Raw genomic sequence first — 27,608 nt, 5'->3', positions numbered from 1 at the left:
CAAAATGGTATCTCAAGATAGTACAAATCTCAAGATAGTACAAAGTATAGCTGAATAGGCTGCAACACTCCAAACACAGGCATTTACGATCGCGTTGCTGACACATAAAGTCTAAGCCTCATCTCGGGTAGAATCACGAAGGTTTCGTCTGTCGAAGCATGGCACAGTCTAAATCTTTGAACACGTTCGAAAATCTTTTCATATGTTCGAGTCTGCCAAAACTTAGTAGTTTTTGATGCAAGTCGAAACATGCTCCTTTTTTCTTCGATTCTTAAGAATTTTTATCTGAGATACTCATGCTAAATTTGAACACTTCGAACCCAAGACTTCACATCTCGTGTGAGGTAAAACGATAAAAACATTTTCTAAAATCTGAAATATCAAGTCCTAAAATTTGCGTTGATGCCAGAGTTTGTCTATAAAATGTGTTTAAGCACTGTATACATGAATCATTTAAAGCTACAGAAACTTATTATACGCTTTTGACAAATTTGCTCTTTTTCACGCGCGCTCAGCGGGTTTTCTTAAGTAAAAAAGATGTCGACCAGTTTCAGTTTGAAAATGCGCAGCAGTGAAGCATTTTTCTTGCTTCAAGTTTGTTCATAAGTATTTTTAAGCAAAATTTAAACACATTTAACATTTCAATTCAACATGAAGCGCTATTTCACTCCTAACAAGTTGGTATTTTATGCTTTTTCTTGCTCGTTACTTCTGGTTTTTTATTACATGATTGCTCTAAACATTCTGACTTTCGATAGTTCAACTTTAGGAAATGATACTTTGTTATCATCACCCAAATCAAAAAATCGTGAGCAAGAATACGTTGTTGAGCTTCAATTCGATTCTGTCTTGGCGTTGATTGGTTGTTTTGGCTCAACTTCTGAGACGTCGTTCGATTGGTCAATGGTATCTGGTGTTGCAAATTCTAACCAATCAGCTTTTTGGGTTTTGCCTAAATTTTCCGAAAAATTGCAAATTAACTTATTCAGAAGTTGCGTAACGTTTTGCCAGGCACGACATCTATCGACAGTTATTTTAAACACAGAGCTCTGCGCATGTTTCAATGAACACGGCGACGTTCTCAAGTTTTTTCCGACGTATTCGAAAAGTTTTTCATGTGATGATGTCATGAACATAACAATGAAAAGAACGAAAGGGCAGAAGAATAAGAAGCTGATTGTTGGAGCAAACGATACGTTGGCAGTTTACAAACAGCTGGTCAGAATCCCCCCAACTATAGGTATGATCGATCTGATTTTATCAAACTTTTGTTCTGAAAACTCATAAAAGGCTAGCAGCCGCATTGTAGAAAGTTGACACAATGTTTCCGCTTTTAAGGCGAGTGGAGATTCTTCTCAGACACTTTGACGACAAAGTTTCAGACTTCTTAAGTGTATATTATATGCTGGTTTCTATTGAAGTCTGATTAACTCAAAAAAGACTTGTTAAGTTTTATCAGTCAAAATGAATCAACCATTACTTAAGGATCTTCTGTACAGTACAAAAAATCAGAGAATAGTTCTAGTACCTCTAATAATTCTAATAGCAGCAAAGGAACAGAGCTTTTTCTTCGTCTTTCAAATTTTGCTTAACATACTAATCCACTCATATGTTGTTGTTCTGACTTTCGTAACGAAAGTAACGGAATATTTGTGTTCGGGGTGGTTGTTTTTCTTCAGAGAAATTTCGACTTTTCAACTAGCCATTTTTGACAAAATTTTTTATATCATTCAAAAGGTATTGTTATCCTGAGCTTGAACTTGAAAAGTTATTTCACCTGTGATTATTTTTTATAAAGTTATGGGAGTTTGAAGATGCCATTTCGGCCAATTTGTGACAATTAACGAGCGATATATTTCGTGCTATTAACGCGTAAGCGGAGATTTAATCCGGTTTAGAAATTGTTCCGAATTGGTTGAAAGAAGCATATTTGCCGTGATTGATTTGTTAAAAGGAGCGAAATCGATCCTTTTGTACTTGATATGGCGTGTGGGGGATGATGTTCACAAAAAAATCTCAAATTTCAGAAAAAAAATTTCGTTTTTTTATTACATTTGATGTTATTACTGCTCCATAGACCTTAAAAGGCAGTCGGAACATTCAAGGCGTCGCCCTGCTACGAGCAGTCTTGTTTAATTATAAAATAATCCGTTTTTTCATCGATTGTTTTCTTACTTGCAAAAAATAAAAAACAGAAAAAGTAATCTGTCACTGACACAATGTTGATAAACTTTTTTTGAAATGCTCAAACCCGATTTGACCAAAGAGCTAGTCATACACTAGCTCAACGGTGGCTCATACACTTTATACATTTAAGACATTGCATGAAAACTCTATGACTAGCATTGTTCCCTATTCGGAATAGTATGACTAGCTATCCTCCTAATCAAGTTTTAAGGTGTTAAATGCGAAGTATCTGACTAAAATGATAAAAATTATATTTGAGTTCCGCTTCAAATTTAGCTTTAATCCTGGAACACGATACACTATTTTTTTTCAAATAAGAACAACCCATAGATTAAGTGGCAATAATTTTTCAGATAAATTGCTCCAGAAGACTTGGATCTAAGCTGACGCAGGGAAGAGCAAATAGACATATAGGAAAAAAAAACAACATGGTTTGTGTATATGGCTAAAAAGATCCCGTACTGAACTTTTTGTACAATTGTTCGTCTGACCTTTCATTCAGCAGGGAAGAGAAGATTTTAGGACTGTTCCCGCATTATGCACTTCTGCTCAGAAATGAGCATACGTACTTTCTTACAGGCATGATCGTACCAGGAATTTACATGGCCAGACCTGAGTGGGACTTGTTCATGCTTGCCGCAGATTTGATTATTCTTGCCTCGAACATGATAAAGCCTGACTAAAAACTTGTTAGCTTATGATTAATTCAGAAATAACTCAGAATAGTTCAGATGTGGACATAATCAATCCTGGTTTTAACCGCGCTTTTAGCGGCGCTCGAGAACACATATTATATACAGCGTTCGAAAAGTTTTTGGAGAACATATGAGATCAATAAATTAGTTTTTTCAGCAAAGCATGCGTTCATTTATTTATAAAATCAAGTGTAGTTAAGTTATATTGTCTCCATTTTGATCACTTCTTGACAAAAAAACCTTCAGATCCCAATGCTTCGCATCAAATCAAAATTACAGGAGGGTTTAATTGAGTTTTGTTTAGAAACGAAACTGATAAAAAGTAGGAAACATAACACATAAATGAATAAGGGCTTTGATCAAAATTTTGATCCCAGGCTTTTGCGATCGTATAGTTACGTCACGATTTTTGCCACCGACGCGACTGGCGCTTACAAGCTCTGCTTTTCTCAGAAGATGCAGACCATTTAGTTCTGCTGCAACTTTAGTGACCAACGTTGAGACTGCGCAACCGGTTCGAGCTCAAAGAGCGTGTCAAAGTAATGGGACTGTATGACCGAACGTTTTTTCATGAAGTACAATTTTTTCCGCATTTTTGTTCGTTTACGGAAACGATGACACTGAATAATACACACACACACACACACACACACACACACACACACACACACACACACACACACACACACACACACACACACACAAATAATTATTTAGGACACTGATGGCTTTACAAGCAATAATTGAAAATTGTCTGTGTGATTGTTTTTAGTTTTGGTTTTTTAGAGAGAGTTTTTGAAAAATTTTAGCTCAAAATTTGCTGAAATTGGCATATGAGACACACAATCAAGCAGAAGAGTCCGTCTTGGTACGTTGATATAAGTTAGTTTGAGGATCAAATAACATTAATTCAGTACAATTTCTCGTAAACATTCAAGTTTTTATATTTCTTAAGATTTCTCTTACAGTTTGGAAAATTGATCCTGACTTGTTATAGTACATGTAAAAACAGACTTTGAATGTGAAAACAGAAACTGAATGACTGCAAAAAAATCTCCAAGAAAAAGTTAGCATTGTTTACACGCGAAATCTTAACTGTTTGTTGACAGTTAAAACAAAGACAGCTTTCAACTTTCGACAATTCGCTGCTTGCAAAGAAAAAAGAGGCATCTTCTATTTTCAAAATATTTTAAACAAGAAAGGTTCCGAATGTCCTTTTTCGGTAGTCTACAATCAAATGAGGCATATTATGTATTCCAAACTAACAGTTGTGGCAAAATAAAAAAAGTAGAAAGTTTGTAATTGTTCTAAAATTTTACCATGTTATTGTTAAGATTCAGAGTTAGAGCAAGTAGGACTAGGGGATAGAGGTTTGAGAGTTATCTGAGGTTTCAACTGAGGAGAGAGAAGAGATACTGATTGTTGAAGAATGAATTGAGATTGTGTTTTTTAAAATGACACGACAAACTGAGCATCAAATAGTACCAGTTAATTAATTACCAGATAATTAATTAGTTTATCAAATACCAGCAGACCAGTTGACCTTGTCTGAGTGCATTGAGTTTTATACCAGTTGACCTTTAATTAGGTTTCTATTGCTCAAGTCTGACCTTGAGCTTGGTCTGGTATTTCACTAGTCTGGCATTGAGCTCGTCTGTCCTCAACACCCCCACTCAGGCTGAATTGGCTTTGTCCAATGTCAGGCTGCAACCCATCAGCGTTCGACGATGTTGATCCACCTTTGCCTTGCTCAGGGATTTCGTCAACAAGTCAGCCTCCATGTTTTCGGTTGGACAGTACTCGAGCGCAAATGTTCCATCCTCGACCCGCTCTCGGACAAAGTGATACTTGACATCAATGTGCTTTGTACGCTTCTGCATTACGGGATTTTTGCACATCTTGATGCAGCTCTGGTTGTCCTCGTTGATCACAGTTGGACCATCACACGTCATATCCATCTCATTGAGTAGGGATCGTAAGTAGAGGCCTTCCTGAACAGCCGCTGCCATTGCTTGATACTCAGCTTCGCTGGTAGATATTGCTGCAGTAGGTTGCTTCTTGGTACTCCAGCTGATTGCTGCTCCTGACCGCTGCACATGAAAACTGTAGCCTGTTGTTGACCTTCTGTCATCAACGTCACCAGCCCAGTCAGCATCTGCTGAACCATAAAGGTTGAACCCATCAGGATCTTTGATGTAGCACAGCTCCAGATCTTTGGTTCCTTTCAGGTATCGCAGTACTCTCTTAGCAGCCACCCAGTGTGTTCTCCCAGGATTCTCCAGAAACCGTGAAAGTTGAGTCACAGTAGCTAGGATGTCTGGCCTCGTTTGCTTGGCTATGTACAATAACGAGCCCACTATGCCTCTGTAGTCCTCACGCTGCATTGCCACTGCTTCTTCTGAGCCCGCTCCAGGGCAGTCCTTCTTCGTCAACTGAGTGCTGATATCAGCTGGTGTCCCTACTGGTTTGCAGTCAGCCAACCCAAAGCGCTCCAAGCAGTCTTCAATGTAGCGAGACTGATTCACAGTGACAGAACCAGGTGCCCGTTTGACCTGCATTTTCAAAAACCAGGCTAATGGACCGCGATCATCCATCTTGAATCGGTCAGTGAATCGGTCCCTCACCCTGTCAACTTCTGCTTGCAGTTTGCAGCCAATGATGATATCATCCACCCATACTAGAACATAGATCATAGCATCATCCATTCCCCTCATCGTGAACAAACAGAAGTCATTGGTGCTTCGAGTGAAACCAGTCTCCAGAAGAAACGTGCTCAGCGTCTGGTACCAGTCCCTTCCTGCCTGCTTCAGCCCATAGATACTGCGTTGTAGCAAACACACTTGGTTGTCCCCGCTGCTGAACCCCTCGGGCTGTTCCATATACACAGTTTCTGTTAACGGCGAGTTGAGGAAGGCTGACTTCACGTCCATCTGATGAAGTACAAGATCATCTTGCGCTCCCAAAGCCAGTAGTATTCTCTTTGTTTCTGGTTTACAGGTTGGCGCAAAGGTCTCATTGAAGTCCAGTCCTTCCACTTGCATAAAACCCTTCACCACGTATCTGGCTTTAAACCGCTCCACTTGTCCCATTGCATCTCTCTTCACAGCAAGCACCCAGCGTCCAGGAATGACCTTGCGAGAATTTGGTCTATCAACAAGTGTCCAGGTGCCCATTGCCTTCAGTGACTGCACCTCCAAAGCTATAGCTGCTAGCCACTGCTCCCTTTCTGGTCCAGATACTGCTTCCAAGTAGCTTCTTGGCTCTTGTGCTATCACTGAAGCATGAGTGTAAGCCAGTCCGTATCGGATGGGAGGGTTCCGCGTTCTAGTTGACCGCTGCTCTGGAATCTCTGTTGGCCTCTGCTCTGGAGGCTCTGTGGAAGGTGGTTCCAATTCTTCAGTCTCGACTGGGTCATCTTCCGTAACCCCCACTGAAGCTGCTGCTCCACTATCATTCGCTTTATTGGTAGACTCAGTGATGGTCTTCGTGCTAGTTTCCTCTACATCAAGGCATCCCTCGATTGATAGACCCAGTGTTTGTGACTGCTCACTGTCTACCAGAAAGTCGTCTGGAATGATGTCTTCATTGAACGTCACGCTTCTTGCTCGTACCACTCGCTTTGTCTCCAGGTCCATCAGCAAGTAGGCTTTGCTCACCTCGTCATAACCAATGAACTTGCTCTTCTTGCCTTTCGGATCCAGTTTCCGCCGGTTTCCTCTGTCCAGGTAGTACGCCAGGCATCCGAACACTCGCAGGTAGTTGACTTTCGATGGCTTCCCATAATGCATCTCCATTGATGAAATGCGATGCTCATTGCTGGATGTAGGACACAAGTTGCGAACCCTGACTGCCGTTGACATTGCTCGTACCCAGAACATCTTTGAGAGCTTTGCATCGGCCAGTAGACATCGAGTCATCTCAGTTATCACCCTGTTGTACCTCTCTGCCACGCCATTCTGTTGCGGAGTATTAGGTACTTAAACTCCTGTTTCACCTGCATTTCTCTACAGAACATCCGAAAAGCATTCGACGAATACTCACCTCCGTTGTCAGTTCTCAAGCACTTCGGTGTTCCGTGCTCAGCTACAAAGTCTTTGAACTTCGAAAGAGTATCGCTCTTCTTAACCAGGTACTTGACCACTGCCAGACGGCTGAAGTCATCAATGAAGCTCACGGCATAGCGCGCTCCATGCATGCTCGCAACTTCAAATGGTCCCTGGATGTCGCTGAAGACCCGCTGCCCCACTGCAGTTGCCCTGTTCTCTGTCTTCTTTGGCATTGCTACTTCGTGCATCTTCGAAGCTGTGCACACTTCGCAGAACCCTAGCTCGCCGACATCAACAACTGATATTAGATCATGCTTGTTGAGATGCCCCAGCCTTCGGTGCCACAGCATTGCACTACTTGTCTCCATCTTCGCTTTCGTAGCTAGAGTCATCGCGTTCCTCTTGAACTTGCACTCCAGGAAGAAAAGCTTGCCGCGCTGCTTCACTGGTAGCCGTCGACCATCCGGTGCCACAAGATGAGAAGAGTCTGATGTAAAGCTGAAACTAGACCCTCTAGCTATTGCTGAGCTCACACTCATCAGATTCACGTTGTAGCTCGGCACAAACAGCACATTGTGGAAAGTGTAGCTCCTCGTCACATCTTGACAGTCTCGTATGTCCACTTCCACCGAGCCTATGCCCTCAATCTTTGATATTGTACCGTTCGGATTCTCAACTGTTGTCCCCTCATCCCATTTCTCAAAGCTTGAGAAGACAGCCTTGTCGCGCACTACATGATCGGTGCATCCCGTATCCACAATGAGATCATCTCCCTTCATTGAGGTTGTTGCACAACAACTGAAGAACCCTGTCTTTGCCTGCTTGCAGTCCCTTGCAAAGTGTCCTTGTTGTCCACACTTGAAGCACCCTTGCTTCCTTGAAGTTGGACCACTTGCTTCATTCGAGCCACTGCCTCGAGCACCAGATTGACCACTGTCACTTCTGGATCTGCAGTCTCTTGCCAAATGACCCTTCTGACCGCACACAAAACAGCCACCACCCGACGCTCCTTTCTTCTTCCTCACAGCTTGCATAGCTATGTGTCCATTCCCAGTCTTCTCTCCACATCGAGCTCGTCTCGAGTCATCATAGTTCCTCAACCTCGTTCTCAGCTCTGTAAAAGTCTTGGCCGGCTGGAAGCTCTCCTGCACCACGAAATGCTCAAAGCTGTCAGGCAGTCCGTTGATCACGAGCGCATTGAAGAGTGTGTCCGTAATTGCTTCCCCAGCTTCACTCAGCCGCGTCATCAGCTCTTGACTTCGAACGAAGTAGTCATCGAGATCCTCCTCTGATCCTAGGCGCAGCTTCGCAAGCTGGCCTACTAGACTGACCACTGTAGGCCTCTCCACACTGCAAAACTTCTCTTGCAGCAGTCTCCAGGCCTTCGTCCCATCGCCATAGCCATCCGCAGCCACGCAGTCGTTCTTGATGTACATCAGTGTGGTGTTGTTCAGGACCAGAGCTAGATGTGACCACACTGTGTTTCGGTTGTCTTTCCTCTGCTGGATCAGCACAGCTCGCTCCTGCATCTTGGTGTTGTACGCCGTCATCTGGTCAGCATTCGGATTCTCAGGTAGCGTAGGTTCAGCTTCTGGTAGATCGTCATTGCCCATCACAGTCCTGAACAGGCCTTTGGTATGCATCAGTGCCACAAACTTCGTCGACCAAGCTGGAAAATCTTCAGACTTTCCACTGAATCCAGCCAGTTTCAAGTCCATCTCTGCTTTGCTAAAGGCTAGATAAAAGCTAAAAAAAACTCTGACAGAAATCAAATAATTATTAAATCAAAAAGTTTAGAAATCTGGGCCCATAACCTGTTAAGATTCAGAGTTAGAGCAAGTAGGACTAGGGGATAGAGGTTTGAGAGTTATCTGAGGTTTCAACTGAGGAGAGAGAAGAGATACTGATTGTTGAAGAATGAATTGAGATTGTGTTTTTTAAAATGACACGACAAACTGAGCATCAAATAGTACCAGTTAATTAATTACCAGATAATTAATTAGTTTATCAAATACCAGCAGACCAGTTGACCTTGTCTGAGTGCATTGAGTTTTATACCAGTTGACCTTTAATTAGGTTTCTATTGCTCAAGTCTGACCTTGAGCTTGGTCTGGTATTTCACTAGTCTGGCATTGAGCTCGTCTGTCCTCAACAGTTATCTCTTCTATTTGCGAAGACTTGTAAGTTATATTTGGCAGTTGTTCCTAGACGCGCATCCCTCTGACTAGTGTAATTACACAGTTTCAACGGCTTAAGATTAAAAAAATCCAAGCTACTTGAACCAGAATAGTAATGCTCTCAGTGTGGCCTCTTATCTGGGCTGAAAACTACACTATTGTAATTTTCAAGTAATGACTAGGATATCTAAGATGAAAAACACCTATATATGCATGAGGTGTTTATTCAGACCAAAGTCCAAATAAAAATTTGCTTATTTGGGCGATCAATTCTTCGCTTCTCTTGCTTGTAGCGGGTGCTGCCATAACTATACTAATCTGAGTCTGCGGTCGCTCTGTAACGAGTCTATCAAAACAAATCGCTCGTTTAAAATTTTGATGCAGAAAGTGTAACAGACGGATTATATAAGCCTGGCAGCTTTACCCTCGCTAAAAAGTTGTTTCAAGTTAAACTGAGGCAGGCCTAAGGCAATCCAAATTTTAAAACTTGAATTTTCACCATCTCAAAGCTTTTAGTTAGTCAAATTTCATTAATCACAAACAATCCGAAACTAATGAAAGGATGGATTCATCAGCACTTTGCTCGGATATATACCAACAGTTCTTGCGGAAAACCATTTTAGATAATAGCAGTTAACTAAGTTTTCATTGCACGGTACGTTGTTAAAGTGAGGTAAGCTAAAAAAAAGATTGTACTAACGGAAAAAGCAGGGTAAACAGATTCGATTTGAAGAAATTATAATTGATCAATTTTAGCGCAGCTTCCAAATTAACTTCTCAAAAAAACTGCAATCTACTGAGTTATTAATTTTTTGTTTCCATAAACAAGCGACAGCTTGCAACTATCCACTACTCTCCGCTAACAATTGCTCGCTGCCTGCAATGAAAAAACAAGAAATATTTATCAGCGTCCGACAAGCAACGTACCCGATGCCAGGAAAAGTCTGAAAAATACAGAAATTCGAAATTATATATGAAAACAATGAGCTGGCTATAATATGGTGTGTTTTTTTTGCGTTTTTCTTCTTTTTATTTTCGGTACTGTAAATCGGTGGTATATAAACCAGCCGAAGTATAATCCAAATGAAGTAAGAACCAGCCACTATTAAATATTTATTAAATAGTGATTATGTAACAATGATGCAACAGTTACTATAGTCTTACAATTTCATTGATATGATCTAACTGTTCGGTTGGCTGGTGTATTCTGCGCATTTTTGGGTGACTTGTACTTCGGCTGGTTTAATCAATCTCTATATATCAAAGAATTTTTTTTATTTCTGCTTTTTGAGTTTTGTTTGCTTTCAACAGAAAGGTGCAAAACCTCCCGGCTGAAGTTGAAGCAACTTAGATACATTTTATTCAGTTTAGCTATCTCAGGTACCCCGCAGTTGTGAAAATTTTCTGTTCAGGGGTGCAACCAGGTGTGAACTTGTTCAGTTCAGGTAATACCATGTATACTTCAGGTGTGGGCTTGCTCAGTTCAGGTATGGTCATGTATCCTGTATGCGCGAGCATGTTCAGTTCAGGTGTGATCATATATCCTAGAAATTTGAGCAAGTTCAGTTCAGGAATGACCATGTATACTGCCGGTGTTAGTATGTTCAGATCATGCAAGATCATGTATCTTGAAGTTGTGAGCATGTTCAGTTCAGGTTTGATCAAGTATCCTGCAGGCGTTAGCATGTTCCGATCAGATATGATCATCTATACTCCAGGTGTTAGCATGTATGTGATGCAAGTCTGATGTAGATGCAAGTATGATGCTGAAAATAGACATTCTTCACGTCTGATACAGAAATGATGTTTTTATGATCTTACGATGATCAGATATAGACATGGAGAAAAAGTTTTTTCACGTTTTTTACAGGTTTAGTCATTTATGACTTTTTCACAAAATTTTGATTTTAACACAAAAAAACCTTCTGTGATTTTTTGTTCTTCTGAGTAAAAAGCTGAATATGGACTACGTTATGTATTAAAAGTAGAAATTTTCAAATATGACTGTAGAATTTCATTATAAAAGAATGCTAGTGATGCAATTCCCATATTTGATCATACAATTTCATTTTGTTTGACTGCTACTCGTACAATTCCAATATATGAAAATAAAAAATGTATGGACTTGTATGACTGGCATTTTTAGTATACAAAACCTCCGCAATATAAAACTTTGGGCAGTTTTTTGGGCAAAAGCGGGAACAAACTGTTGTACCATAGTTTTTTGGCACTCTTTTGAGAGTAGTATGTACAATAAGTAACCTCAAGCTCAGCGGTTCATTACTTGAAAAAGAAAAAATAATGAAATGACATGCTTTTTTCAGGCTCTTATTCTCATAAAAGCAGTCTAATTCTAATTTTTAGAAAGATATCTACGAAAGATATCATTTAATTTTATTTCCTTCAGATATCTTCATTGGTACTCGGATTCAGAAAAAACTGAAGAGCGAACAAGTTTTCAAATGCGTGATCTTGGATTAATTTTTGCTCAAAAATTGTAATCGTAAACAAAGATAATTAATCTCCAACTAACAAAAAAGCTGATCCAATTGAATTTGCCTCCAGGTTTCCGTGGTTGTTTCCGACGAAGTCCAGCAGTCATATGGCAGCAGTTGATCAACTTCAGCTTCGGCTATCTCTCAGTTGACTTCTGCATCAGCCACTGTGAGAGGAATGGTTATATGCTAGCGGGCATCCAAAGTCCCAGGTGAACAAACAACTAAACTCTTCCAATTTTTGTTGAATCACGTCGAAGTGTTTGTTTTTTGAACAACTAAATTTAGTTCTAAAATCAATTTTATACTGAACAATATGGTTGTTCCATGCTGTTATCTGTTATTTTTTTCAGATGAAGTATATCTTTTTGGTAAAATGTATGGGAAGTCCATTTAAAATTTGAATCTTTAATTTAAAACATTTTGCTGGATCTGAAATTTCTTTTTTGTGTTCTGCTCTAAAAAGCATACGTTTTTTGTTCCTGTACTTAAGTCACAGTACATCACACTTTTTCCAGCTCGTGTGGCTGTGAGAACATCTCCCCCTCCCTCCACTTACACGACGGAGTGGACCCCGCCCACTGCATGTTGGTCTGTGTGGACAAGCAGTCGTGTGGGGGTCCAGGGTATGTGTCAGTGTACAGGACCAAAAGCCTCAGACACATTTGCTCATCATCCGAATCAACTCCTCAAGGTAGTTATAGGTTTTTTTTCAAAACTAACGAACCTGAAGTTTTTTTTTATAATTTTGGCACTAGTTATGATTATTTCACATAAGTTTTATTAACTTTTTAAATTACTTTGAGCTGTTTTAATTTACTTTGATTTGTTTTAATTTACTTTGAACCGAGAGTTGTAAAAAAATTTATCATTATCAAATTCATTTGAAACCTAATTTTAGATGCGATTTCTCAAAACGTGAAAGAGAGCCCAGCCTACCTTCTAGGGGTCAAGGGGTCGGGTACCTCTTGGATATCTACTCTAATCCGAAGCAGCATCGGGCTGGATGACCGAACGAAGGAATCTATCACTCTTTTCAACCATCAAATACTACAGGCAACTCACGAACTAGACTCCATGGTTCTCGTAGATCCGAAGACTAAAGTCGTCGTTCTGTTACGTAATCCTTACGCAACTTTCCTGTCAATGTTTCGTAGGAAAATTGAAGCTGAAAATAACATGGATACACATCATACGTATCTAGACTCGAAGATTTTAGGGGATTACGGGTGGGAGATGTTTGTCAGTGAAATAATGCGGAGCTGGGACGTGCAATACAAGTTTTGGATCTCAAATGTCAAAAGGGAAAATTCGATGATCATCTACTATGAGGATTTTTTGGTGAACCCAGTTGGACAAATTTCAAGGTAATTTTTTTGATTTGAGGGTGTATGTTTTTTTCAAAGTTTTCTTTCTGATTTGAGAACTGTATGTTTTCTTTCAAAAAAAAGTAACTGTTTGCTTTACACTTAACAATGAAAAATATTTAAAATATCACGGTTGATAGAACTAACTAATTAATTTAATTCAAAGTCACCAATTAGATCCGTTTTTGACATTTTTGTTCCGACTTTCGACAAAACAGCGGTCGAATTGTGCTATTTGTGTTATTTCTCCAAGCTATTTTTTTATTGAAATTAATTCGGACAATAACTGTCAGTCTATTTTTCAGTAGAAATGCCCTGAATCTCAATGCCCTGGGTTTTCACTGTGAACGTGGTTTACAAAAAAGGGTTTGGCGATTTCGCAATTAATTTCCCCAAATCAACAACCTCTAAGCTCTTCCCCAAACTTCCTCAATGAACTGATTCGAATGGAATAATAGTTTACTAAACGCCGTAAGTTACGTTACTTCGTACTTAGTATTGCGGTTGGAAGGAGTTTAGAATTTTTCCCAAAATGAAACAAAAATTTGTGGCTGATGTCACTTATCTCATTTTAAAGCAAAAATTAAATTTTTGTATCAGTTAGGCGTGAAAAATAGGACAACCCACTGGGCATGAAAAATTTTCTTTCAGTCAGCCTGCCATGCTATCTATTTTTTACTGGACCAGTTTAAGAACTTTCCTATCCAAACAGAGCCCTCTTGATGTCCTATAGTCTCGATCTACATAAAAAAAAGCTGGTATCAGCTTAAAACTTCGCATATTCAGACTGGGATATTATAGAAACTTTGTGCTATATTATAAACCTTGTTGTTCTACACATTTTAATCTTCATAGTGTTATGAATTAGAGAGTAAGTACTTTCAAATATAGAACACAAATAAAACGGATGAAAAGCTTCTTTTTAGTTTGATTTTCCGAATATTTTTCAATTATAAGCTGTTCTTAGAGATCAAGTTTTCATTTTCCAACTCAACAAAAAAGAACAACAACACTCAAATTATTGGAAATAGTCCAGGTCAACCTTTGAACAAAAAAATTGTGAGTATCAGCTTGTAATACTTGAAAACATTTGGTTAAAACTTGAATAATAAAATAATTTTAATAAGAAATGAGACTGCTGGTATATTGAAATGAAGTCACAAATTTTGACATCATTTTATTAGGTCATCATAGTTTTTGTTCAAAAATTTTGATACAAACTAGATTTTGATCTGCCAATATCAAATATTTTGTTAAGATTTGAATCCTTTCAGAAAGTCATTTCGCTAGATTTTTGTGGGCAAAGTAACAACCCGTGTGACGCTTACACTTTACTTGGACTCAACGATAAATCCTGATAGTGCGTAGCAAACCCGCTTGCGAACCTATGATTGCCAGATTCAATATTCATTTTTCAAAATTTTTGATAATTTGGTCTCAAGAAAAAAACAACCCAAAATTTTTTTGTTGTTTGGGAAAATCGGAACCAAAGCTTGCTCGTATATCACTTCAAAACTGTGCAACTTCCGATGACCTGTCATTTGTCTGATATAGCTCTGGTGAAGAAAAAAATCTTGATTTGCTGTAGAATTTGAAGTTTTTTTCGTTCCAGGGAGTCAAAACAGAAGAAATAAAAGATAAAATTTGAGTCATGTAGGGACCTAATACGACCATGATCTTGGTTCAAGTCAAATTGGAGATGGCTGGAGCGTAGGACATTTCAGCAGGCATGAAAGATGTTCGTTACGTTTTCTGTCTGCCTGCCATGCTATCTGTTTTTTGTTGACCAGTTTAAGAACTTGCCTATCCAAACAGAGTCCTCATAATGTCTTAGTCTCGATCTACATATAAAATTTGCTGGTATCAGCTCAAAATTTCGCATATTCCGACTGGGATATTAGAGAAATTTTGAGTTATATTATAGACATTTTTGTTCTACACATTTTAATCTTCATAGTGTTGTCAATTAGAGAGTAAGTATTTCAAATAAAGAACACAAAATAAAACGAATGAACAAATTTTGACATCATTTTATTAGGTCATCATAGCTTTTGCACAGTTCGGAGTAGTTTGCTTTTCCGAACTGTGCAACTTCCGATGACCTGTCATTTGTCTGATATAGTTCTGGTGAAGAAAGAAATCTTGATTTGCTGTAGAATTTGAAGTTTTTTGTCGTTCCAGGGAGTAAAAACAGAAGAAATAAAAGATAAAATTTGAGTCATGTAGGGACCTAATACGACCATGATCTTGGTTCAAGTCAAATTGGAGATGGCTGGAGCGTAGGACATTTCAGCAGGCTTGAAAGATGTTCGTTACGTTTTCTGTCTGCCTGCCATGCTATCTGTTTTTTGTTGACCAGTTTAAGAACTTGCCTATCCAAACAGAGTCCTCATAATGTCTTAGTCTCGATCTACATATAAAATTTGCTGGTATCAGCTCAAAATTTCGCATATTCCGACTGGGATATTAGAGAAGTTTTGAGTTATATTATAGACATTTTTGTTCTACACATTTTAATCTTCATAGTGTTGTCAATTAGAGAGTAAGTATTTCAAATAAAGAACACAAAATAAAACGAATGAAAAGCTTAATTTTAGTTTGCTTTTCCGAATAATTTTCAATTATAAGCTGTGCTTAGAGATCAAGTTATCAATTTCCAACTCAACAAAAAAGAACAACAACAATCAAATTATTGGAAATAGTTCATGTCAACCTTTGAACAAAAAAAGTGTAAGTATCAGCTTGTAATACTTGAAAATGTTTGGTTAAAACTCGAATAATCAAATAATTTTAGTAAGAAATGAGACTGCTCGTATATTGAAATGAATTCACTAACTTTGATTGCATTTTAGTAGGTCATCATATTTTTGGATGAAAAATTTTGATACGAACTAGATTTTGATCTGGCAATATCAAATGTTTTGTTAAGATTTGAATCCTTTAAGAAAATCATTTCGCTAGATTTTTGTGGGCAGAGTAACAACCCGTGTGAAGCTTACACTTTACTTGGATTCAACGAAAAACAATGATTGCCAAGCTTGATATCCATTCTTCAAAATGTTTGATAAATTGGTTTAAAAAAAAAACACCCAAAAAAATTTTTTTGTTTGAGAAAATCGGAACAAACGCTTGCTCATATATCACTTCAAAATTGTGCAACTTCCTATGCCCTGTCATTTGTCTTATATAGCTTTGGTGAAAAAAGAAATCGTGATTTGCTATAGATTTTGAAGTTTTTTTGTCGCTCCAATGAGTCAAAACCGATTAATTGAAAGATAAAATTTGAGTCATGTAGGGAACTAATACGACCATGATCTTGCTTCAAGTCAAATTGAAGATAGCTGGAACGTAGGGCATTTCGGTAGGCTTGAAAAATTTTCCTTACATTTACTGTCTGCCTGTCATGCTATCTGTTTTTTTGGACCAGTTTAAGAACTTGCCTATCCAAACAGAGTCCTCATAATGTCGTTAGTCTCGATTCACATTAAAAAAAAGCTGGTATTATTTCAAAGTTTTGCATATTCAGACTGGGTTTTTATAGAAACTTTGAGTTATTTATTAGAAATTTTTTTCTACACATTTTAATCTTCATAGTGTTATGAATTAGAGAGTAAGTACTTTCAAAGATAGAACGAAAATTAAAACGAATGAAAAGCTTCTTTTTAGTTTGCTTTTCCGAATTGTTTTCAAGTATAAACAAGTTTGAACAAGTATTCTTAGAGATCAAATTATCCTTCTTCGAACTCAACAAGTTGAACAACAACACTCAAATTATGGAAAAAAGTGCAAGTTAACCATTGAACAAAAAAATTATAAGTATAAGCTTGTAATACTTGAAAATTTTTGGTTAAAACTCGAATCATAAAATAGTTTCAATAAAAAATGAGACTGCTCGTATAATGATATGAAGTCACTAATTTTGACTGCGTTTTAGTAGGTCATCATAATTTTTGTTGAAAAATTTTGATACAAACTAGATTTTGATCTGCCAATATCAAATGTTGTGTTAGGTTTTGAGTCCTTTAAGAAAATCATTTTGCTAGATTTTTGTGGGCAGAGTAACAACCCGTGTTACGCTTACACTTAACTTGGACTCAACGATAAGTATTGATACTGTGTAGCAAACCCGCTTGTGAACCCATGATTGCCAGGTTCGATATCCATTCTTCAAAATTTCTGATAAACTGGTCTCAAGAAAAACACCCCAAAGAAAATTTTTTTTGTTTGGAAAAATCGGAACAAACGCTTGCTCGTATCCCACTTCAAAACTGTGCAACTTCCGATGCCCTGTCATTTGTCTGATATAGCTTTGGTGAAGAAAAAAAATCATGATTTGCTGTAGTTTTGAAGTTTTTTTGTCGTTCCAAGGAGTCAAAACAGAATAATTGAAAGATAAAATCGGAGTCATGTAGGGAGCTAATACGACCATGATCTTGCTTCAAGTCAAATTTGAGATAGCTGGAGCGTAGGACATTTCAGCAGGCAAGAAGGATTTTCCTTGCGTTATCAGTCTGCCTGCCATGCAATCTGCTTTTTTACTGGACCAGTTTAAGAACTTGCCTATCCAAACAGAGTTATCATGATGTCCTTTAGTCTCGATCTACATAAAAAAATGCTGATATCAGCTCAAACTTGGCTTATTCAGACTGTCTGTCAGTTTACATGAACTTTTTGGCAAAAAAAAATGGTGACTGTTTGTCCAATGCCAAAAAGAGCATATAAATTAGGTTACTTTTCCAAAATTTAAAATCATAAAGGTGCGCGCAGCTGATTCGAGAACAACTTGGTTCTTGTTAACAATTAACCATTGGCGCCTAAGTTTTTAGAGTAGAGAGAACTTGATTAAGGATTAGAATAGTTTACGTCGATTAGTTTAAATCAACTCTTTGAAGCACAAAAAAAAACAAATGCTCTTTTTCCGCCCCCCCCCCAGCCGCCCGCCCCCACATCTGAAACCCGATTAGGTCATTACAAACGCATTTAATCTTCGTATTTAATCTTGTAAAGTCCTTCTTTACTCCATAAAATTGACGTTTAAATGAGCTGGGGGAATAAAAAGAGCCAAAGCGAAATAATTCTAATCTGGTTGCAATATGTCATGTTGAAAATCACCTTTTTTTCAAGTTTTGATATTTTCAGGATGCTTCGATTCTTACAAGTCAAATTCAATTCGCAACGCCTACTGTGCACACTTGAAAACTACGTGCGAAAATACAACCCGGATGTGTCGACTTTCCTTCCGTACAGCAGAAACGACACGGCAAGAATTCAAAATTTGGTGGATTCGGTATCATTAGAAATTACCAGAAGAAACTTTATGCCGATGCCTCTGTACACGTTTGAAAACCGAACTTCAAGGCTGGAGCAAAGTAAGAATCCGAAACACAAAGCCTACTACAATGGCCAGAAGAAAGATCTCTAACTTAAGGAATGTCTCAGATTTGCAGTAATTAAATAATCTAAAGAACTATCAAACAAAATGTCTTTTTGAAACCAAGAAAATTATATTTGCATAGAAGGCTAAAAAATCAGTTTGAGCGGAATGCTATATCTAGATCGATGTCTGCAACTTATGGCCAGGCTTTCTAAGTCGCGTCAACTTCATTCTAGAGCCTAAACATAGTTCTTATATTAGCTCTTAATGCTCGATGGCAAAGTTTAGTCATATCACCCACAGTTATAGTAGCCTGAAAAAGTCACAAAATGGTGAAAAAATGACGTGAAACCCAAATTAGTCTGGGTTGGCGGAAATTAAGCGCTGAAGCCTGGACACAAATTGTGGACCTCTGCCCGGGTAACAGATCTCTTTGGTGCATGGTGAACCTCCATACCGAAAAAAAAACATATACTTCCCTTTTTTAGTAGGTGCGGGGTTATTATTATACCAAAAATGAGTTTCAGCAGTACAGAGTAACGGAGAATAGAGTTTAAAAACAAAAGAAAAAACTCAATTGGCCGATAATTAACTGAAATTAAAATACTATATCAAAATAATAGACGCTATACATATCGTAGAAGAACGTTGTTTTAGTTCCTCAATATGAACTCATTTCTTCAAAGTGAACTGACATATTTTACCAGATTCTTCGGTAGCAAATTTCGTCTTTTCAATTACGTAATCATTGTCCAAGAACTTTTGAATCAATTCCAAGCACGAAACTTCCGAAATTTTTTCAAAATCTTCACTTGATGCGCGTGTTATCATATCACTGTTGGCTATTTTAGCCGAAAACTTCATCTCTAGAATTTGAAGAATGTCCTTGGCGTTTCCGGAAATGAACCATTGGTCTTTTTTCACGGCTTCATTAGTCCCTGTGTGAACAATACTTTCAATCAAAATTGAGTTTTCTGTATTATGTGAAGATTTATTTTCGTCTTCAGTTTTTGTTACGTAGGGTTTGTTTTCCGCGCCGAGAATTAGTTGAATTTTACTCTCCAATTCAGAAATTTCGAAATAATGTGCTTCGTCTAAGAGACCACTGATCATCGGGGATTCTTTCGTTAAGAAAACCGAATCTGTTCTCAAAAAGTTTAGAATATATCGAAACAATTTTCCGTCGCGATCAATGAAGTAATGCTGTTTCAACGAATCCAAGACAATAGGAATTTTGCCATTGAACATTTTACCCAATTTTGAGTTGGGGTATTTTGTCAGGGTTTGAAGAGTTGTAGTATATGCAGTGCCTCCAACGTCTATGTGAACTGGGGCGTTCAGTCGAGTTAATTGAGCGGGTACTGGAACTCCACCGGGTGTTAGTGAGGGCGGGTTGGTCGGGTTCAAGTGGGGTTGGATGGGGGAGGGCGATTTGGAATGGATGGATCCGTTGGAGTGACTGCCACTTGATTTCAAACTTGAGCTGCTCGACCCGTTTTGGGAATTAGGAGACAGTTGTTCGTCTTTGATGCCGTTGATGGAATCTCCTGAAAAGAAAAGGTTTTAGTAATTAAGAAATTTATCAATGAGGGAAACGGCAATTCATAAGCTTCTTAGCTCATAACGGCAATCTGCTGCGAACCTTTTATTCAAACCCTCGAATTGTTTTTTTTTGCTGAGAATTGATGCCTTAACCGCAACGAGTTGCACCAAGTTAGGATGATATATGCTTATGCGAGGAAATGTTTTCCCCATATTCAGGTTCTGTTTGGAAAACTGCAAATCAACACTAAATGTTGTTGAGTATTTTAGACAATTCAGTTTATAAGGAAAACATCAAAAAATAATTACTTGCGGTAATGATTATCAAATTTTGTCAAAAAAAAACTTTGTCGAAAAAAATGCAGACGAAAAAGTTTAAAAAACTAACCTCGCTCTGTGATCGTTTTGATGACGGAGTCTCTCCTCTCCAGATCTCGAGCCAACTGATCGGTGTCTGGACGCTCTTTGAAGTGGAAACTGCGTCGGTTTCTCGCAATTTTTGCATCCGGCACTCCCAGACTTGATGTCGACTCTGTTGCAATCATCGAGTTGTTCGTCTGACTTCGCTGCAAAACCGACTGCGTGTTTCCGGCTCCAAAAGTGGCGAGTAACTCCGAGTAATTCAGAATATTCCTTCGGTCGGCAATACCGTTTGAACCCGAGTTTGAGTTTAGAATTCCAGGAAGAAGATAAACCGATGACATGGAATTAGTTCCAGACTGGGATATAGGAGGCGAGAGGTTCCGCGGCTCCTGGGATGCGTTGGAGGTGTTAGATCCGCTCATTTGCAGGTTCTGGTAGATGGCAGCTGCAGCTGCTGCCATTGCACTTGGAGAGTTTATCATCTTGATTCTGTTTCTTTATCGAATTAGTCAAACAGAGCTGGAAATTAAAACAAGTTTTGGTGAATAAAACAGGCTGAGACAGTTTAAGAAAACCAAAAAATTCGAAAACTCCGTCATTAGGAAGTTTTGCGTACTAAAAAAGATAAGCCTCATTTAGATGGCAAAAAATTGATTCAAATACATTTTTACTTTTCAGATGCTTTTTCAGAATGACGTGAACAATTTTTTTGCGATGTGTGAAATCATAATCACATAGAGATGATGCCCAAAAAAGCTTGAATTTTTCTGACGTCTTTTCAAAATGGGATGATACTTGTAACACTAAGATGTGACTTTTTTCGCGCGGATGATTCGTAAAAAATTATCAACACTTACCTCTGTTTCTTTGTATGCAAGGAAGTTTGTATAACTCGGTCAAATTCAGACAAGTAATTGATTTTTAGTTTATAAATTTGATTCAAATAGAAATAATGTTATTTTTTTTGCGGGTTTTAATCACTGCTGCTATTTTCTCGAAGCTACTGTTGAAAAAAGGATTCCCAATTTTTTTGGTTTCTATCTCGTCCCGGATTTTGAAGTTACTATATCTGTGCACGTTTTAATGTTGCAGATCGGGGCGGCTGTGTTCAGAACCGGAGGCTAAAAGCAAGAGGAGCCATATGTGTGTAGTGCAGCAATGAGCAAAAATTGTAGTGACGCTTAGGGCTACGAATAAATAATACTACGTTGCTGTGCGTGGCGGTGGACCTAGCTAGACGCCGCCGGCCCCAAATCCCCCATTTCAACCGAGCTCAACTCCTAATTCCCGGCTGGAGCAAAATGTATGCTCCCAGTGCTGTTCCTGTCATAATTAAAAATTCATTCCCAGCTAACATAAATTATTATTAAATTGGACTTTTAAAAATGACGTTTTATGAAAAAAAAAGATCAAAAATGTAAGCAACAACTAAATTGTTCATTTTGTTTAGTTTTTGCAGTTACATCATTAAATAGTCATGTTTTGAATAAAGTTTTCAAAAGTTTTCTCTTCGAAAATAGCGTGCTGTTCGAACTATTTTAGGTTAATTGAACCGTTTCTTTACTGCGCGATTTGTGCCCGCGCAATTTAGTTTCACCCGGGGCCATCTGCCTATTTGCACGGGGGACCCATATAACCCACTGAAATAGGGACCCTCGGGCCATTCTGAGATGCTTCATTTCCACTATACGCGCGTATGGTTCCCTTCTCTTCTGGAATCCAATTCGGGGGCAAGCGGGAATCATAAATCCTATCTAGCCTCGAGAGGTATTCTACTGCTACGACTTCCCCTAATACGACCACAGGCACACAAAATCAGTCACGTGTTCTCAGAGAATAAATCTTAATAAATCTTCAATTTAAAAACAGAAGACATTTTATAACCAAAACGCCTAAACTCTTTCAATATTCGGAAAAAAAAATTGTAGAAAAAAGTTAAAACTTTCTACGAAACCATTTTTTGGAAAGAAAAAATTTGCTCAGAATCTGAAAAACATAAAAAACAACTGAAAGCGATACGATTAAATTACTTTGTGATGCTGGTATTAAACTCACCTAATAGTGATCTATCATCCAGAGTTTCAAATGGTTTGAAGTCAGCTTTTATACAATTTTTCGAAAGTTATTGACGAGATAAAATCCAATTTAAAGTTTAAGAAAGTGGCTGATTTTTTGAATTGATGCTTTTTTGCAAACTAATTGATAGCGTCAGCAATATGAATAGAGCGGAAATAGGAAAAAATAAATTGAAAACTGCCGTAATTTCAAAGGTGAGGCACAAACAAACAAGAGGGAAAATGCCTGAGGCTGCGTTGAAATTATTCGCAGCGAAGCAACGATGATTTCTAAGCCCGAGGCGGATTCGAACTGCGGTTCAGTAGTTAGTTATAAGCCCCGATTATGAGCGCAGTGCGTTCTTTAATTTTGTTCACAAAGCCTCGAGCTCAGCAAATTTTGTTCAACAAACGCTAAAAATTTCAAGTTGTGCCGAATGTAAGTAATGTAATATTGATGAGCGGCTGCAAGAATAAATTTGTACCTTTTGAGAGAAAATGAGAAAAAAACAACCTGGCTTGGGGCTGAATTAATTTTGCCAACAGATCAATCAAAATTTTTCACGCAATTGGCCCAAGGCTGTCCATTTAATAAACTCAGAAAATACCGCCGGAAAACACGAAAAAATATATAACCAATCTTAAAATGTTGTAGAGTTATTAGCGCAGAGCGCAGCTTTGAGTTTAAATCGCGAGCTGAATTTAGATTGCCGAAGGCTGAGCGCGAGCGACGACTATCATCAATTTGATTTGGACCTGGAGGCTAGAATTCTGTCGTTTGTTGAGTTGTTTCTGACGCATTTCCCTCCCCCGGCCCAAATTAGAGGGGATTATTTATAACCGCAGTTAGTTAAATATTTTGGAGGTTTTCAAAGCCTACAAACAGAACGATTTTTCCATGCTATTTTATAGGGAAAACCAACAAATTGAATATTCATCACAAGACAAATTTGAATGTTTACTTAAAAAAACTTAAATCATTTCAAAAAAAAACTATCAAGAAATGTCAAAATGCTGAATATTAATGCACCGGTTAATAAACGACACCAAATAAGCAACCTGAAACTTAAAGCCCATTTTGAACCCTCAGATGTTATCTGCAAAACATCGATTGTTGTCTGCAAAACATCCGAAACAAATTTTAAAAAAGGATGAAAAATTATGAATCAGTTTGAGGTCATGACATCACGCTTAAAGCCGATTGGATGGTCAGATTTCCTTAATTGGAACATACCATGAAAAAAATAAAGTAGGTATTAAATGGATATTGATTGCGTGTAACTGCTCTCTTCCTTAATATGAGAGATGTCCACTTATACAGGGAAATAAACGAAGCATGTCATTAAAATATCCAATCTAACTCTGTTGGAAAGTTAATGTTTGAAAAAATTAATAAAAAATTTTATGAATATTTCATGAGTCAGATTCATTCAGCGCAACAAATGTTTTGATTTCGAGTCCTCAATTTCAATTTAATTTCAACGAAACCATCAAAATTGTGCAGTGAGAAAAACCTTATGGAATTTAAAACACGGATTGTGTTTGAGCTTATTACAAAAACCATGCTCGCATAAAGCATAATAGCACATTCTTGCAGGATAACAACCATTACTTGATCATCTTTCTTAATTTTTTGCACCTTATAAACGAAAAGTAGTCACCCGTCGCCATGTTTGAAAAGCTTCTCAAAGTGGTGACCAAGTCGGCTCCCGGAAACGACAACGACTTCGCGGACAGACTCAACTACAGATACACTGCTGCAGTGTACATGCTCATGTCCATGGCTGTCATCGGCAGGTCATACATTGCAGACCCCATCAAGTGAGCATACAAAGAATGAAGTTTACAGTAAGAACCTCAATTGTAATGAACCTCAATTGAGAGGTCGGTGGTTCGAGGCCGACCATGATCCATCGTTTCTTTAGTGCGTGCACCAAGACAGTACAAAAATATGTAGTTAATAGCCAGGAACATAGCCGATTTGCGATATGCGTACACCATTACTTTATAGTAATCAAATGCAGGTGATTAATGTATTTTACTTTGACGTCTGGGCAGCTATATTTTTGACATGTTATTAAGAGCGAAGGAAAATTGTGATTGAAGTACCCTGCCTGCCTAACATAATGTTTTCTCGCTTCTTTGAAAATTGTAATTTTATTATGAGGAAAAATTGAGCGTTCAATAAACCATCAATTCTTACCAATCTTTTGGTCTGTCGTTTCTGGAAATAAGAAAAATGATAAAGCTCGCGGTAATTTCAGAAATACAATATTAGTTTTCAAAAAACTAGCACTTGGAAAAACGCTGCACATAGTTTTACGACCATATTCTTCATAAAAATACCTAAAAAGTTTTTCATGTTTTTTTTCTTCAAATTAATGTTGTTTTTTGTGCATGGTGTGATGAAAGCATCATAAGAAAACCTAAAATTAAGGTATAATTGACACTCACAGTAAAACAGGCAACCCGGGAAACGGTTTTTGTCGAAAACTGACTAGAAAAAAAAACAAATTTCATTTTTCTATTTTTTTTCTATTTTTTTTGAATAAAAAAATTGTCATTTTTTGAAGTTTACTATTCCAATAATGGTCTAACAAAATTTCAGAACTTTTTCATACTAGAATAGATTTTAAGTTTCACGGCTTATTCTTCTGTATAATGCCTACTCGCTTGTTTCACTCGCTCAAAATTAGACTACAATTCAAACCGGTTCTTCTCGAAACTTTTTGAAAAATTTTCAATATTGCTCGAATCAAGACTGAAAAAGTTTAACCTTATAAAACAGTCCACCCATTGCGATGATTATTTGAGGTTTAAAATTTTTGGTTGCCAGCTCCCACCCTTTAGTGCTCTAAAATAGAAACTCAATATATACTCAAACTGGTTTTTCTCTATACTGAAGTATTTTTTTTTTCATTTTTTCAAAATGTTGCTCGAGTCACAACTAAAAGGGCTATAATATGATGTATCACTCGACCAATTCCGATGATTATTTGTGGTATCTGATTTTGCGTGGAAAACAAAAAAAAAGAAAAAAGTCAAACACACCCGCAATGGTCGGAGTGAACAAGCAAAATTGAGTCTCAGTTGAATGTGACAGATTGAAATAGGCTTAAATGTTAAAGTTAGAGAGAGTCGAAATAAGGCCACGCAGAAACGTAGACATTCCGACAAAAAACTTTCTCGACTTTTTATTGAAACTTCAATCATGACTAGATCTTATGACAGCAATTAAACTAAAACTCAAACCAGTTCTTCTCGACACTTTCACTTTTTTCAAATCAGTTTGAATGAAGACCGATAGAGCTTTAATACAATAAATCACTCCACCCATTACAATGATTGATTGTGGTAAAAGTTTTTGGTTGCCAGCTCGCTCCCCTTAGCGGAAATAGCGCAGAGTCGGATTAATCAACGCCGGCCGAATTATCAGAACATTTAAGCTCGAACCTATCTCGCAATATTATTTTTTCGCTTAGAATCAATTAAGTGGCAATTTAGTTTCAGATTTTAACGTTTTATTGGGAAAATTATTTCTGAAGCAGTGGTTAAGTTATTACCACTTTGATTATATGCTTCAAAAATTTGGTTGGAGTCCCACAATTTACACACAAGTAATTACCAAGTAAAAAGGCGCTATTGCTTTGTCTAATGGTCTAACCATTGCAAATGGATCAAACTGAAGCAATAAAATTGCCCTGATAGAATTTCTGCCTCACTTTAAACAGTATCTTTTGGTTTTTGATTTAAAACATGGGACGGATAACGAAAAAAAAATCATCAAAAAAATTCGAGAAAAACTATTTGGAGTCGGATTTTTTCTCACTTTCTTAAGTACTGTTGAACTGTAATTAATAAATTCAAAAGCATTATTACTTCAAGTATAAGACTCCTTACTTTCTACACTGCCTAAGCAAAATGATTGATTTTTTTTGGTTTCAATGGTTTCAATTTTTTGAGATTTTCTTATTTTGAGTAAGTGGAGCGCTCGAGTGATACATGCAAACTAAACTAAGAAACATTTATTTTACTAGAAAGGAAACTCGTTATGGAAGCTTCCTTTAGCGCTTTCTTGGCAAAAAAAGTTTAAAGTTATTGTGCGAAAAAAAAATAGTTTTAGAAAAGTGTTTATGAAAGTAACATTGTCCAAAAAAAATTAGAACTAATTTAAGAAAAGATTTGTTTTGAAAATTTTTTGCTTTAGTTTGTCATTCATTTTTTTAAAATAAACTCTTGAGCTTTCTAAAGAATTTCATAGTTCTTTCCTCACATGACGCACTAAAAACAATAATCACGCACTCTACCGAGTTTCAAAAATAAAATATACCTTTGATTCCAGTTTATCAAAGTTTTTCAAAAATTCAAGTAAATTTGAGACATTTTCTGTCGCATACTTTGATACTTTTGGCACAGTAACTGGTAGCTCTGAAATTCGTGCCATGTTTTTCAGATGTTGGACCCCTTCGTACTTCCAGGAGGCGTGGGTGGACTACACTAACAATCTGTGCTTCGTCCAGAGTACCTACTACATCCCCATGAAGGTTCCTCTTGGTGCAGACGAGGCGCCTCGGATCAGGGCTGAGAACGAGATCACATACTACCAGTGGATTCCGCTATTCTTCATGTGTCTAGGTGAGAGAGGCAAAATCATGACAAAACAAGGGTATAAAACTCAGTTTCATCAGAAGACACTTTCCGATCATACTCTTAAGAAAACTACCAAAAAAGAAATAGGGTCGTTTTTTCGATTTTTTTTTCGAGTTAGGGTAGTTTTTTTTGTGCCTGGTATGATAAAATAATCTGAACAAAAGCCTAGAACTTAGGCATTGTCGATAGTCATAATCAATTAGGTATAATGGGCATCAGTTTCTTTGAAATGTGATAAAAAAATTTAAAAAAATCAAAAATTGTTTTCTTTTTTTTTGAATTTTTTTACACATATATTTTCGAATTTTTGAAATTTTTTATTGCCAAGACGACATAATATTTTTTCAAAAACTAACTTTACTGGAATATAACTAAGTTTTGAGTGCTTAGACAACTAGTTTCAAAATACTTTTTCTATATGTCGTTCCAATCACGACTGAAAGGGCTTTGTTATGATATATCACTCGACCCATTCCGATGACTATTTGTACCTAATTTTGCATGGTCAGCAAAAAACAGAAAAATAAAGATAGCTGGTTACTGTGCAAGAGAAACAGAACGTACCGGGCTGAGTCTTAAAAAATACATTCTTTTTTCAAATTATTGTCATTTTTTCTGCGCGATGTGATAAAAAGATATGAACGAATTATAAAATTTA

The 27,608-nt window shown here is 37.5% G+C and overlaps 3 protein-coding genes across 4 annotated transcripts in view; 2 read left to right on the top strand and 1 right to left on the bottom strand.

Moving 5' to 3' along the window:
* The first annotated feature begins 1,140 nt into the window (after window positions 1-1,140).
* On the top strand, window positions 1,141-18,389 carry LOC134851909 (sialate:O-sulfotransferase 1-like). Its single transcript, XM_063868184.1, has 5 exons — window positions 1,141-1,240; window positions 11,671-11,812; window positions 12,119-12,294; window positions 12,502-12,967; window positions 18,107-18,389. Exons 1-5 carry the CDS (start codon window positions 1,141-1,143, stop codon window positions 18,387-18,389), a joined length of 1,167 nt encoding a protein of 388 aa, XP_063724254.1.
* Window positions 18,390-18,927: 538 nt separating this feature from the next.
* Window positions 18,928-23,266, bottom strand: LOC134851640 (uncharacterized). 2 transcript variants are annotated; one of them, XM_063867814.1, is made up of 3 exons: window positions 22,302-23,266; window positions 20,272-20,765; window positions 18,928-19,888 (listed from the first exon to the last, which is right to left on the bottom strand). In XM_063867814.1, exons 2-3 carry the CDS (start codon window positions 20,726-20,728, stop codon window positions 19,014-19,016), a joined length of 1,332 nt encoding a protein of 443 aa, XP_063723884.1. In that variant the 5' UTR covers window positions 20,729-20,765; window positions 22,302-23,266; the 3' UTR covers window positions 18,928-19,013. The 2 variants fall into 2 exon arrangements, with proteins under 2 accessions (XP_063723884.1, XP_063723883.1); XM_063867813.1 differs by lacking the exon at window positions 22,302-23,266 and adding an exon at window positions 21,104-21,679.
* Window positions 23,267-23,322: 56 nt separating this feature from the next.
* LOC134851639 (innexin-7-like) overlaps window positions 23,323-27,608 on the top strand; it is a 73,605-nt gene continuing 69,319 nt past the window's right edge. Inside the window, exons 1-2 of the mRNA XM_063867812.1 lie at window positions 23,323-24,121; window positions 26,754-26,935. Coding sequence (XP_063723882.1) covers window positions 23,970-24,121; window positions 26,754-26,935 — 334 coding nt within the window. The 5' untranslated portion in view covers window positions 23,323-23,969. The remainder of the gene's footprint in view (window positions 24,122-26,753; window positions 26,936-27,608) is intronic.

The sequence above is a fragment of the Symsagittifera roscoffensis genome, chromosome 7 (genome assembly GCF_963678635.1).
Source record: "Symsagittifera roscoffensis chromosome 7, txSymRosc1.1, whole genome shotgun sequence".
NCBI lineage: Eukaryota > Metazoa > Xenacoelomorpha > Acoela > Convolutidae > Symsagittifera > Symsagittifera roscoffensis.
Note: the sequence above shows the minus strand (reverse complement) of the source record. Positions and strands in the feature narration are given on the sequence as shown.

What these genes read in the sequence shown, in the direction of transcription:
- LOC134851909 (XM_063868184.1), top strand. Translation starts at nt 1,141, where the DNA reads ATGAAAAGAACGAAAGGGCAGAAGAATAAGAAGCTGATTGTTGGAGCA. An exon ending in ATCCGAATCAACTCCTCAAG is followed by an intron (nt 12,295 to 12,501) that starts GTAGTTATAGGT and finishes ACCTAATTTTAG; the next exon opens with ATGCGATTTCTCAAAACGTG. An exon ending in CCAGTTGGACAAATTTCAAG is followed by an intron (nt 12,968 to 18,106) that starts GTAATTTTTTTG and finishes TGATATTTTCAG; the next exon opens with GATGCTTCGATTCTTACAAG.
- LOC134851640 (XM_063867814.1), bottom strand. Translation starts at nt 20,728, where the DNA reads ATGATAAACTCTCCAAGTGCAATGGCAGCAGCTGCAGCTGCCATCTAC. An exon ending in CAAAACGATCACAGAGCGAG is followed by an intron (nt 19,889 to 20,271) that starts GTTAGTTTTTTA and finishes TTTTCTTTTCAG; the next exon opens with GAGATTCCATCAACGGCATC.